At 36.1% G+C, this 12,381-nt stretch overlaps 2 protein-coding genes across 3 annotated transcripts in view; one reads left to right on the forward strand and one right to left on the reverse strand.

Moving 5' to 3' along the window:
• Tup (LIM1_Isl and LIM2_Isl domain-containing protein tup) overlaps positions 1–8,514 on the forward strand; it is a 58,208-nt gene extending 49,694 nt beyond the window's left edge. For both annotated transcript variants that reach the window (XM_076437764.1, XM_076437765.1), the window contains exon 6: positions 420–8,514. In XM_076437764.1, the coding sequence (XP_076293879.1) occupies positions 420–656 (237 nt within the window). In that variant the 3' untranslated portion in view covers positions 657–8,514. The remainder of the gene's footprint in view (positions 1–419) is intronic.
• LOC143215555 (uncharacterized) lies at positions 7,893–12,063 on the reverse strand. The gene is made up of 7 exons (XM_076437768.1): positions 12,045–12,063; positions 10,288–10,504; positions 10,036–10,221; positions 8,857–9,045; positions 8,509–8,780; positions 8,244–8,403; positions 7,893–8,153 (listed from the first exon to the last, which is right to left on the reverse strand). The coding sequence occupies exons 2-7, from the start codon at positions 10,490–10,492 to the stop codon at positions 8,041–8,043; spliced, it is 1,125 nt and encodes a 374-aa protein (XP_076293883.1). The 5' UTR covers positions 10,493–10,504; positions 12,045–12,063; the 3' UTR covers positions 7,893–8,040.
• Positions 12,064–12,381: the final 318 nt, after the last annotated feature.

The following is a 12,381-nucleotide window of genomic DNA, read 5'->3' on the forward strand; positions in this document are numbered from 1 at the left end:
TTAATCATTTTAAAAGCATACCCGGTGATTGTGGAGACCAAATTAAGAAAAAAGTAATTGCTGTTACACAGCTTCGAAGGTTCAAAATCTTCGACTTTTGAAGGAAAGTAACAGCCCTAGTAGGTAGCTCTGCAGTTTCAACATAAAAGCAAAAGTGGCTAACCACAGAAAAATCGCGTTTACTGCCCGCGATCGGATACGCGATCACTGTCCAGTGCCACTCCACTGTCATGCTGTCCTTCTCTACGTCCGGTTTTCCTTTGAACTCTCGGCGGGGTCGGCGCGGTAGACGCAGTCATAAAAAAATAATGTCGGCATGCGGTCACTGTCCGTGCAGAAGGCTGTTGGACAGTGAACGCGACTTTACTGGAATTGGAAAATGATTAGAAAATGCTACAAGGTTAATCGTTTGTTTTCAGATGCACGGTTACGATCTTCATAGCGGGCCACCACAGTTACCACCCCCAGGAATGCTCGGCGGACCTATGAACGACGGTGGAGGCGGCGGGGGTGGTGGTCCTCTGCCACCCCCTGGGCCCCATCATCCTGGCAGCGGTGGCCCAGACATGGGACAGCACCCTGACAGCACCGACAGCTACGTAACTTACCTTGAAAGTGACAGTGACTCCCTTCACCACGATACAGGAAGTCCATAGTGTTGTGCAGTGTGGCCAGAACGAAAGTGTCTTCGTGGTCTTCTTTTAATAAGTGCTTGAAGAGAATAGTAGTCTGCGAGAACAAATACGGTGGAATGCACAAATGGAACCGAATGATGTGAAAGTTGTCTCGAAATTCATTAGGCTCCTCCCGATAATAGCTTGACCCTTTCGCGCCTGTTGCTATCGCGAATGCGCACCATGGATGAAATTTTCCTTAATCGAGGAAACGACAAGCTTCTTTTCAATTAACTAACGTTTTCGAAATACGACAGCTGAATCGTTTAAACAAATTATAGTTCAATGAACAGACAATAGAACGTCGCTGAACGTTCAAATGTGTTTCACTGCGAATTTCGGTAGTAATATTACTACAGGCATGGATTTCAATATCGTGTTTTCATTGAAATAATTCCGCAGCGTTTCGCAGCTTGAATCTTTTGACATTTGAATTGTCTGCAATTGAAAGCCCCAGGCAAATTATAACGCAGCGATTTGCTACATCCTGTACCAATGTATAGAACTTCGAATTTTATTTCCCTAAATTAATATATTTATAAAAGGAACGAGTGTCCGTTCTCTTTTAATGTAATATTTATAAGAGTATGTATATTCAAACCGAAATACAGTGGAGTCCCAACCTGAGCCGATTCTCGATTCCGTGCTGTAACATAGATCGGGACCGGTTGCTATTTTTTTGTGGCCGAAGGCGCAACAAAAAATAGCGGGTCGATGAGATAATACTAGTGAAATAATGAAACTTCTTTATTTTGTACTTATTTTTAATGACATTTTACCAATATATTTGTTGCATTTTTCTGATTAAAATGACACCACACAAGATACAAACATACATATAAACAACTTAACTTGACTCAACATCAGAGAAAAAGAAATGAAAATGAAACGAGTTTTCATATGTATTTGGGTCTTTTCCTTATTTATTGAATTGTCCTATTTTTTGGTCAAAACAAATATAAATTACAACAAGTTTGAGAGCTATATTGAATATAATTAGTAAACAAAATTGTTTAAAATAAGTAGCAGTCAAGAAACTGACCTCTGAAGTAAATTTGTTGGCAACAAAATTGAAAAATAATTCCGACTGCAAAGGGTTAACATCTCGAAAATATGTTCTCAAACAATTACACTAGAATTTTTCAAATTAACGGAGCTACAGTCCGTTGGAGGTTTTTCAACGACTCGTTTTAATCAGAAAAATGTGACAAATACCTTGAGAAAAGTTGTACAAGGAGAAAATTGAAAATAAAAACGTTAGCATCGCATTGGTATTTTAAACAATACAAGTATTGAATTTTTCTCTTTCTTTTTCACTCGCTATCCTCTTCCGTGTCCTAAAGTTGCTGCATACCGGCGGTTAAATCACTACTAAATACAGTTGAAATTATATCGTGTTTAGTGTGATTTTAATCAGAAAAATGTTACGAATAAGTTGGCGAAAATCCCATAAACAATATAATGAGAAATAAAGAAGTTTTGTAATTGGATTAGTAGTTACGCGCGACCCGGTATCGGATTACGCGGTATGTTTACACTGCTCGGCGACCGAGGCAGCTCGAAGTGGAAGGGGTAGGCGAACTGACTTACTTATTGTTAGATCTTAGATCGGTCACCTCCATCGCGCTTAGATCGAGACTTTGCTGTACTTTGTATTTTGATCCTTCGAGCAGTACTTGGTACGTCAGTGTGTATGCGAATGAAACAATGATTTCGCTTAAAACAATCGTACAGCGAATAATATAAATGATTTCTTAAATATATGTTCTGGTAATAATATACGATTACAGATTTATTCTCAACATTAACAAAACGTGTCACCGTTCTTTTTTTCAACAGCGAAATGGCTTTCTCGAATATTTCCGTATGCGATATACATACAGATACTTCGTAATAATTCCAAAAATTATTTATTATCCCAACAGTATCGCATTAGTTTCATAGAAAGCTGCGTTTATCCAACAGAAGGATATTATACAACTGCGTGAAACTTTCGATTGTATAAACGTCTGTTATGTTTCAATATTTTTATAACAGTCATTTAATATATTTAAGTATTGAAACACATTTAGGTATTTTTATTATATAACGTATTTTAAATAAATAAAAATAACAGTCGAACTCGAAGTTTTCCATTCTTTCTCGAACTTGAGATTTCGCGTTCCTCTTCGATTGTTCTGCGAAAATTATAGGAATATTCACTCCTGCGCGAAAGGGTTGAGGAAAACCAATTTTTCTCGAACGACAAAAGAAAAGGAAACTGTAACAATGCGAGAAATCATTTGCAGAAACATGAGCTTATTGTAAACGGAGGATCGAAGCGAAAGTGGAGAAAAATTATAATTAGAAATTATTGTAAGATATGCAATTATGAAGTCCTACGTGTCCGAAGCGCTTCGATCATATTTCGAAACGATTTCTGTCGGTGATTATTTGAATACGTTATTTTGTCAGAACGTAAGGGTTACGCTCAATGTTTCACAATGAGAACGTTTATACGACGAACAAGAAAAATTGGACGCATTGCGACTACATATGTAGTTCTGTTCAAGAGAAATCTCACTCAGGTAGAACGTGTGTAAACGAATCATCAAACGGTACGCGACGGTCGAATTTCTCGAAGCATATTGCTAGACTCCGGATGTTTATGCATGATAAATATGTAAGAAACATATGCGATTTGTGCACGAAAAATATGCAAATATGCAGCAAAGTATGCAAGGAAAATATACAACGTTAACAATACATTTTACGATTATTAATTCGACTTACAGTGAATGACAAGCATTCTTTTCCCAATTGGATGGTGTTCATTGACGACGCTTTCCCGTAAAAATTAATTTATATGCGGAAAATGATCGCTCCACGTCACACGATGCAAGCGGTGCACACTTATACATTTACTCCAGAAGGTTTCCGACACATCTATCGGATCTTGCACGAATTCATTGTTTAAAATATTTGAAATTTGTATTAACCCTTTGCACTCGAAGCAATTTTAATTCGAAAATCAAGACATTTCTTTCAACCCAGATCATTTTTATTCTATGTAATCTTTTTTACATTGTGCACATCAAATTTAACCAGTTTTCTCATATAACAGTTGAGCTTTTCACAATTTATAGGAAACACACGAATTTAATAATATTAAAACTGTTTTGAATAATGGTGTGGCAATTTTTACTGGCGCCTCAGAGTCGCCATTCGAGTGCAAAGGGTTAATTTCGTTAAACCAATATTTTTTCCTATAACAGCAATTACTTTTTTTCTTAACTTTTTTCTCCATAATCACCGCGGGTATGTTTGTTAAATGATTAATATAATTTATGTATATTCCCATAGAAACATTTAACGGCAAACCCACTGTTTCCGATTTCTCTATTGTGGCAGACAAAGTGCTTAAATGAACTTTAATAAGTATTAAATTTGGTGCAAGAGTTCATCTCGTTATGCAATAAGTTATTGCATATGTATTTAAATATAAAATCTAAAAACATATACATTATGCAGAAAGTGCAAAATAAAAAATATACTTTCACAATTCGCTAATCATAAAACATATTTCTGCCCAGGTCCTATTGCTCTATCTGCTTTCTGAAAAGATATATGTATATGCGTTTGCATAAACATCCGGAGTCTACATATTATACTGTTCGATCGTTTTGTTGCGAAACGATAATATAATTGTCTGTAAGGAAACAAACGAGAAAATGGTGTAAATCATTGTAATATTTTTCAAACGATCCCCCTGAGTTAAATGCACTAGAACACCGAATAATCAAACGATAGTGAACTAACGTTAAAAAGAAGAAGAAGAAGAAAACGGAACTAGGATAATTTGCAAAGTTTATCAAGGGAAAATTGTGAATTTATTAAATAATTTCGCTGCTGAAGCTTCTAAGCAAAAATCTTACTGGCGCGATGAAATTGAGAAACGAATCGATAGAAACCCTACTAGCATTTATGGTTGGGATATGGTTGATGGTTTTGTCGACAAATTCCCAACATGGGTCCTACGACACGAAATACTATGACATTTTGCCAACGGATATCCAACGTTGGGTGTACAATTATTATAATTGGTTAATTAACTAAATTTATACATATGATAATGTTATATTGACTCAACTTATGTTCGCTAACATTTAAATATCGTACGTCTAATTACTGACGTTAGAAACATTGCTACAACTAAAAACTTGTTAATTATTATATTCCAAATTGATTCTTTTGTTTCCCTATTTAAGGATATACAATGGGTGTAAAAAGTATTCGTACGCCTTTTAAAACGGAATAACTGTTTTATAGCTGCACCAAACGACCTGATTATCTATAATCAATTAGAAGCATTGGTTTACGAAATGATATACGAAAAAGATTTTTCAAAAATTATGATTTACGAGGTTACATGCAAAAATAAAAATTATTTGGGCACTTAAAGAAAATTTGAAATATATGTTTTGTAGATGTATAGTAGTTACACACATGCTCAAAATTCCATCGAAATCGATTAACATACAGACGAGCCACAAGCAGTTAAAAATGGTGAAAATCGTATTTTTACACGACTTTTGATCAGTTTCTGCTTAAAACCCCCGGAATCGTACATCTTTCGATCCGTGTCGTTTTTTCCTGCGTTAACCGATTTCAAAAACCATCGAAGGCCCAACAAAATGCCAATCATAAATGCTACTAGAGAGCGATCGAATAAAAGCCAACTTCCTGATCGAAAATTAGCCTGGTTAGGCAACAATTGCGTGACGAGCGATCAATGGATGAACTAGAGAACCATCGGATTTGTTTGTTCAATATTTATACACATTCAGTGAGCATCGAGTGATGCGGTGCAATAAATGTAGTAAAATTACCTTAGATCGCGACACTTGGAAACGTATACAGTTTTGTTAATAACGAAACGTATCAGGGAATAAACATTCAAGTATCTAGATCGAATGATGTCGTCGAAAGTAATTGTAACCGTATCGAAACTTCTGTTTCACGCCGAAATCTAGCGATTATGTTGATAGTTAATACGCGATGTGTCGTATGTTTCGCGCTTTTGGCCCATCTTTGTTTGTTTTCCAACTTTTTTTAGCTCGTATAAATGACCAAAGAGCGGTTTTATTGCTGAGAAAGAGAGAGCGAGAGAGAGAGAGAGAATGAACAAATAAAATGGGAGAACGATATGCAGTATCTCGACAGAGTTGGGAAAATCTGTTGTATAAAGAAAATAAGGAAATCAAAATGGAAGTAATGTGTGTTTGTTCGTGATAAATAAAATATTTATTTGAAGAACATTTCATTTGTAGAAGGACACCCTTAATTCTGTTATACGATTGAAATTTCATTGAAAAAATCAGATGTTTTAGTTATTTGAGTAGTCCCGTCTTTATTATCTTTCAACAATGTTATCCAATTTCTCATGCATATACGAACAAAACATTGTTCACTTATACATGTAATCGCCGATTTAATTTAAAAAATTTATTTAAGAAAGGTAAAAGGTATACTTTTTTATAGAGAATATGAAGCTTCATCGATTGGTGCAGGAAAAAACATACAACCCTATTTTTAAAAATACTGTTGACCTTCATATGCATCTCTCGAAACCATTCAACCTTATTGTATATGTGTAAAAATATCTGGTGAACCACCCTGCATACATATGTATATGTTAGCAAAAACTTTTAATATTTTATGCTATGTTATGTTGATTCTTGAATCACTTTTTCATTGCATTTTCTACTTTGTATGTATCCAGTAAACTATGAATTTCACTATGAATTTTAGTTTCTACTGATATCGAAAAAATACAGGTAAATATTGCCTGGACAAGAAATTGGATATTATTTTCCTATAGAGTTACAAAAAAGTAATTTCTGGAAAAATAGAAATGATTTCACTGTGGTGAAAGAAATATGTTAATTATCTACTGTATAAAGGGTTCATGTATCATATTTATTGCAGGTATGTATAAACTAATTGCTTTAACTTCTCAAAAAAGTTCAACTCGTGTATAGACGAATATTTAAAAAATTGTCGTTTTCTTGAGAGCGTCCGAATATTAATGGGAATCCCTGTTACTTTCGGATCCACTCACGTTAATCAATATTTTTCTGCGGAACAGACAAAAATGAATAAAAATTGACGGTAACCAACTCTGATCGTCAGACTGTGTTATAGAGAATGAATTAAGGAATTAAAGGCCCATTTTATGTAATTCATAATATCGATACACAAATAGCCGAATCACGTATAAACGATAAAGAAAAAGGTAATATCGGCGATAAATAGCACGTTATTCCCAATTTACGTTGTAAGTTTCCATGTAAACGCAAGTATATGTATATAAATTCGATTAATACCAAAGTGTGCGGAGCTTCATGTGAATACGCGGTGACGCACTGAATTGTAAATAATAATAATTCCATCCCTTATCCCTGCCCCTTATTTTTCATTGTCGTTAATTAGTGGATCGTTCTAGCGATGATTCGTTTCGGTGTTTGTATAGAATTGTTCCACACCGCTCCTCTTATGTGATGTACTTGTATGAAAGGGAGAACATCATAAACTTAAAGTTTTCGTAATCTATTCGGATCGTCTTCGGATTTGTATGATATTTCTATACCGGCGCACACGTAATAAATTGTCCAATTAAAGTGCACTGGTTTATCAATTCTATTTCTAACACCCTTTCATGAATTATCATGTTCATTATATTAGGTTGGCAACTAAGTTCGCGGTCTCCACATTTTCTCAAACAAAGTCATATATATGTATATATTTTTAAAAATTCAGTGTACAGTCACTGATGATACAATAAAAGAATCACGAAACAAAAGGTCGCGAATTTATAAATTCTAGTTGCTAACCTAATATACATATCTAATAGTTAATGAGATATTATCGATATAGTTTTCAATTTGTAGCTACTATACCCGGCCGAGAGCTAGTGGGCGCTCGAACTCGTACCCCTCAATTTGAATATGATAAGTATACATATGTATATGTACGTATTCGATTTAAAAAACTGAAGGTGACCTTCACACCATGATAACAAATCAAAGTAACTAAAATCAGATTGGAACGCTATATGTCCCCCTAGAAACCATGCAAAATTTGTTTGAACATTTTTTTCGTACAAAAAATAACTTGCGAGTTATTCGAGATCGTCATGTTATCACGTATGTAATTGGTGATGCGAAAAGGAACTGGAAATTTGGTTAAACGACTAATAAATTGTTTTATTCAGAGATCACATGTGAAATTGACATAAAAAGAGAATTGAAGAAATGAATCGCAACGCACGTGTATCGCTTTTATAATTAATATATTTGTCGATTAAAATTAAAATTATAAATAAAAATTAAAATTTGTTCGTGACTCGTTTCATGCGATCCACCGCCCTCTTAAGCCACAACTGAATGGCTGTTTCCGTCTGCTTGTGGCTCTCGCTGGCTTTCGCCTTCTCCGCAGCACCTTGAATAAGAATTTCTTTGTTTATAGATTTGTGTGTGTGCTCATGAATACTTATTATAATAAAAATACTAAAACAAGGGTGATAATTACATATGATGAGGTTCGCAATATTCGTGTTTCGAAAAGGTTTCTTGCCCTTCCTCCCCAGCCAGCTGTACGACAACGCCAATTCGTCGGTGAGCAGCGTTGCGAGAGTCCTTTTCACGAATTCATAGCAATGTGAGCCACCAATTCTGTACACTTCTTCAACCTGAAATAAAAAGTTGTTGATATGTATATTACATTTTATTAACTAATCGAAAATGAAAGATCAGTGTCAGTTATTTTAAATATGTATATTATAAATTTTGCTTACCGCATCATAGAAATTATCGCTCGTGTCTAACAATTCTTGAAATTCTGCCAACTGTTCTTCCGTATTAAGGGGGAATTGTAACCCCCAAAATCGTTGGAAGAATGGAGTTTTTATATCCGTTGACATTGTCCTGATAATGTTATTCTTTGTCTCTATCTGCTGCAGAACGTCGGTCAGCAGAGTCTGAATCGCCTGGTTCTGCTGTACTATTATGCTCATCTGTTCGTCCCTCCTGCAGCAGGCATTGCAGCAATATCCCTCATCTTGCTTTCCTATCGATCGTTTCTTGGATATATTAGAATTTCAAAAATGATTTTATTTATATCGAAAATATTTTCCTTATCTTACCACTACTGGACTGTTGTTGCACACTTTCATTTTCTTCAGCGTCTCTGCTGGTTGCCAGCGGATCTTCTTCGCTATGCGTTAACATCATCTTTTGATAGACGGCATTTGGATCGACGGGATCTGGATCGACGGGACCTGGATCGGCGGAATCTGGATCGACGGGATCTGGATCGACGGGATCTGGAGTTACTAAAAATAAAATATATTTTCATGAAAAAGATGTACTAATCACAGAAAAAGAACGACGTATAACTTATGAATGTCGGGGCAAGACGAGAATTCTTTTCGAGAGCGGAACGAGTTCTCACCAACGAGTTCTTACCAATAGCAATCACTTTGAACTTTTTTGTCCTAAATTATCTTTGCTGACCTTCAAAGACTCTAATGTTGCACCTCGTTGGATTCGTCTGAATAGCCGCTATCAGAAAACAGGTACCAAAACATAGCATTCTATTTAATTTAAAGAAACAAAGATGACCTTCACATCTGTGATGCGACTCCACCTAGCAATAAAAGATTAACGCCACGCTACAGCCCACAGTAGGCTAACCGACGAAATCTGTGGCAAAATCAAAGAACTTTCGATAGAAATAAGATATAGCGATGAAATTTTTTTAAAATAAAAGCTGAAACTTTGCAGAATATGGGAAAAATAGGGAGATCATAGTACGAACGTTTTTTAACCTTGAGAAAATTCGTTAAACATGTAGAATTTCAAGAAATCGATTTTGCAATATCCTGAGGTCGTAGACAAATTTTGAGACCAGATTTGAAATCAGCGTGAAAAAATCTACGGGAAATACAGTACAGCATGTTCAAAAAAAAAAATTTCCGCGCGTGGTATTGAAAAAACCACAATTTTCTCGAAATTGTGCAAGTTTAACGAATTTTCTCAACGTTAAAAAACGTTCGTACCACAATCTCCATAATTATCCCATATTCTGCAAAGTTTCAGCTTTTATTTTAAACAAATTTCATCGCTCTATCTCATTTCTATAGAAAGTTCTTTGATTTTGACACAGATTTCGTCGGTTTAGCCCACTGTGCGGCTAATAATTTTATTTCGAGAACTTTTCTGCTGCTATCATACTTTCGGAGTTATTATACATATAAGTGGCAATAGTTACTGCTTCACCCTATATAATGTGTTATAGGGTGCTTCTTGTTGCATTTACATACCCATCGTCCTATGTTTTTTGTTGTTCGAAGATGTGTCCAGAATTTCCTCATCGGACGAGTCTCCGACGCGCGACAACGACAGCGGCTGCTCCATTTTCCTCTTAGAACATCCTGCCTCCATCTCCAACTGCTGGTCACTTGTTTTCCCCAGCGCTTTGGCCTTTGCTCTGGCTTCCGCATAATCCTCTAGAAGCATTACACAATTATTATTTTAATTGTACATTTCTGATGTATAACTACTTCTCAACTTACCGAAAGTGCCATTCCTGAACATCTTCACATGATGCTGTGACCATAATCCATTATTCCTCTGCACGGAATTTTTTATGGCTTTACGTACTTTATTTTGTGGTAAAAGAGGCCAATAGCATTTGTCCCTCTCTACCCAATTTGTGGGCACTGCCTCCGCACTGCCGTCCTCGATGAACTGAACCACGGTCCATGTTGGCGCCTCCATTATATGTATTTCCTAATAATCGAAAAGTTAGTCAGTTTGACATGACTAAATAGTAAGTATACTACAACTAACGGTAACAAATAACAGCTGTTGAAGGATATGATCGGCGTGGAGATCCTTTTCTAATCAAAAACACAGCCTCGTGAAATAGGTAACTCTAAGCTAGGGACCGCCAAATTTTTTTTTAACATCGACCCCTAAAAATTTGCTAATTCTCTTATCGACCCGCTCTATAGAAAAAGGTGAAAAAGAAAAAAAACATGCGTTTTTTAAATAATTTATTTTATTTTGACAAAATCAAATTTTTACATAAATCAATGAGAAGGACGTCCTTGATGACGCTTGCCAAGATTAGCAATGTTTGGTTCGAAATTTGCGATTGAATAGCATTGGTATTCATCGACCCCTAGTCGACCCTCTAGATCGGATCGACCCGTAATTATATTATATCGACCCCAAAGATGCATAAAAGGCACCTGCCTTTAAACGTCAAAACGACGTCCCAGAAAAGATGCCTTTAATATGGACGTGTAAAAGCCGCCTCTTTGGAGACGCCGCGCCGTTTTCACGGCAGAAATGAGATGCATAAAAGGCACCTGCCTTCAACCATCAAAACGACGTCCCAGTAAAGATGCCTTTATAGACGTGTAAAAGCCGCTTCTTTGGAGACGTCGTTTTTTACGGCAAAAACGATTCAAGTACTTACGAAAATATGTATATCTCTTAATCGTTAATATACTAATACCATGCTTCATTAAAAAAAAGTAGTTTGATTTTTACCTAAAAAATATTTTAACCCTTAGCACTCGAGTGGCGACTCTGAGGCGGACTCAAAGGGCCGCCGCTCTATCTTTGTTTACAAACCTAAGATATCGCAGAGATTAATGCAACAGGACCAACAGATATGGTCCGTATAAATGACGTCATATATCAACAGTATCTAATCAATTACTAAACATTTAAGTATTGTACGAGTTATTATAATATCAATTTCAAACCCGTGAAATTTAAAAAATTATAGGGAATGGAAATATTCTAGGTCGAATAAATGTTTAATTTTCGAGTTAAAATAGTTTCGAGTGCAAAGGGTTAACAGAAGTTTATCTCTTCTAATAATTATATGATTTGATATGATTTGAGCCTATAAGAATAAAAAGTAATAAATGTAACAATATAGGTTCGCGTGGCTCAGCGAGGAAGCACAGTCCCGAGTTCGAATCCCGCCAACTGCATAAAAATTTCTAAATTGTAATAAGGTCTTTTCGAAGACAAAGTCGAATATTCTCTCAAGCAGTGCATGAAAGTAGTAGTACATAATATACATATATACATATAGATTTCAGATGTCTTTGAGATGTCTTTGTGCTATCTGGGTGTGCAATCCCTAGACGCCACGTTGTGCCTTCCATGTGCCAATTTTCTGCCCTCGAGTTGTGCCGGCACACCGTTCTTGCATGTACCGAGCCTTACGGGAAATAAGATGTACAAGGTATTCTGCTGGAAAAGTGTGCTGTCCAATTCGAAGCAGTCTCTCTCAGAGTATTTTGCTTACTAGATAACTGCTCTCAAACACACTCAGAGTCCAGAGTGCTAACCATTACACACTCGACATGACTAAAACCGAAACGCGCGAAATTCACTGAACATCGTCCCTGAACGGTTGTAGGGTAAATGACGCCAAGTCGAGCACGCTCACCGGAAGGCACCCCCGTCTTCTCCCACTCCGTGCTTAATCACGAAAGAAACATGTTTAAGACGTTTGAAATAGGACAGCTTTAAAACGTCTCGAAAAATACGTTTTTAAGACGTCTTAATTCAGACGTTAGAACGACACGTATAAACGATCGAAAATGGTAAAAATGGCAGTTGTAGCACAGACGAGATATAGG

Source organism: Lasioglossum baleicum, chromosome 14, assembly GCF_051020765.1.
Source record: "Lasioglossum baleicum chromosome 14, iyLasBale1, whole genome shotgun sequence".
Taxonomy (NCBI): Eukaryota; Metazoa; Arthropoda; class Insecta; order Hymenoptera; family Halictidae; genus Lasioglossum; species Lasioglossum baleicum.

Coding starts and splice junctions, on each gene's coding strand:
- LOC143215555 (XM_076437768.1), bottom strand. CDS start 10,492: ATGGAGGCGCCAACATGGACCGTGGTTCAGTTCATCGAGGACGGCAGT. Junction 10,222..10,287: donor GTTCAGGAATGGCACTTTCG/GTAAGTTGAGAA, acceptor TAATGCTTCTAG/AGGATTATGCGGAAGCCAGA. Junction 8,404..8,508: donor GCGATAATTTCTATGATGCG/GTAAGCAAAATT, acceptor TTTTTATTTCAG/GTTGAAGAAGTGTACAGAAT.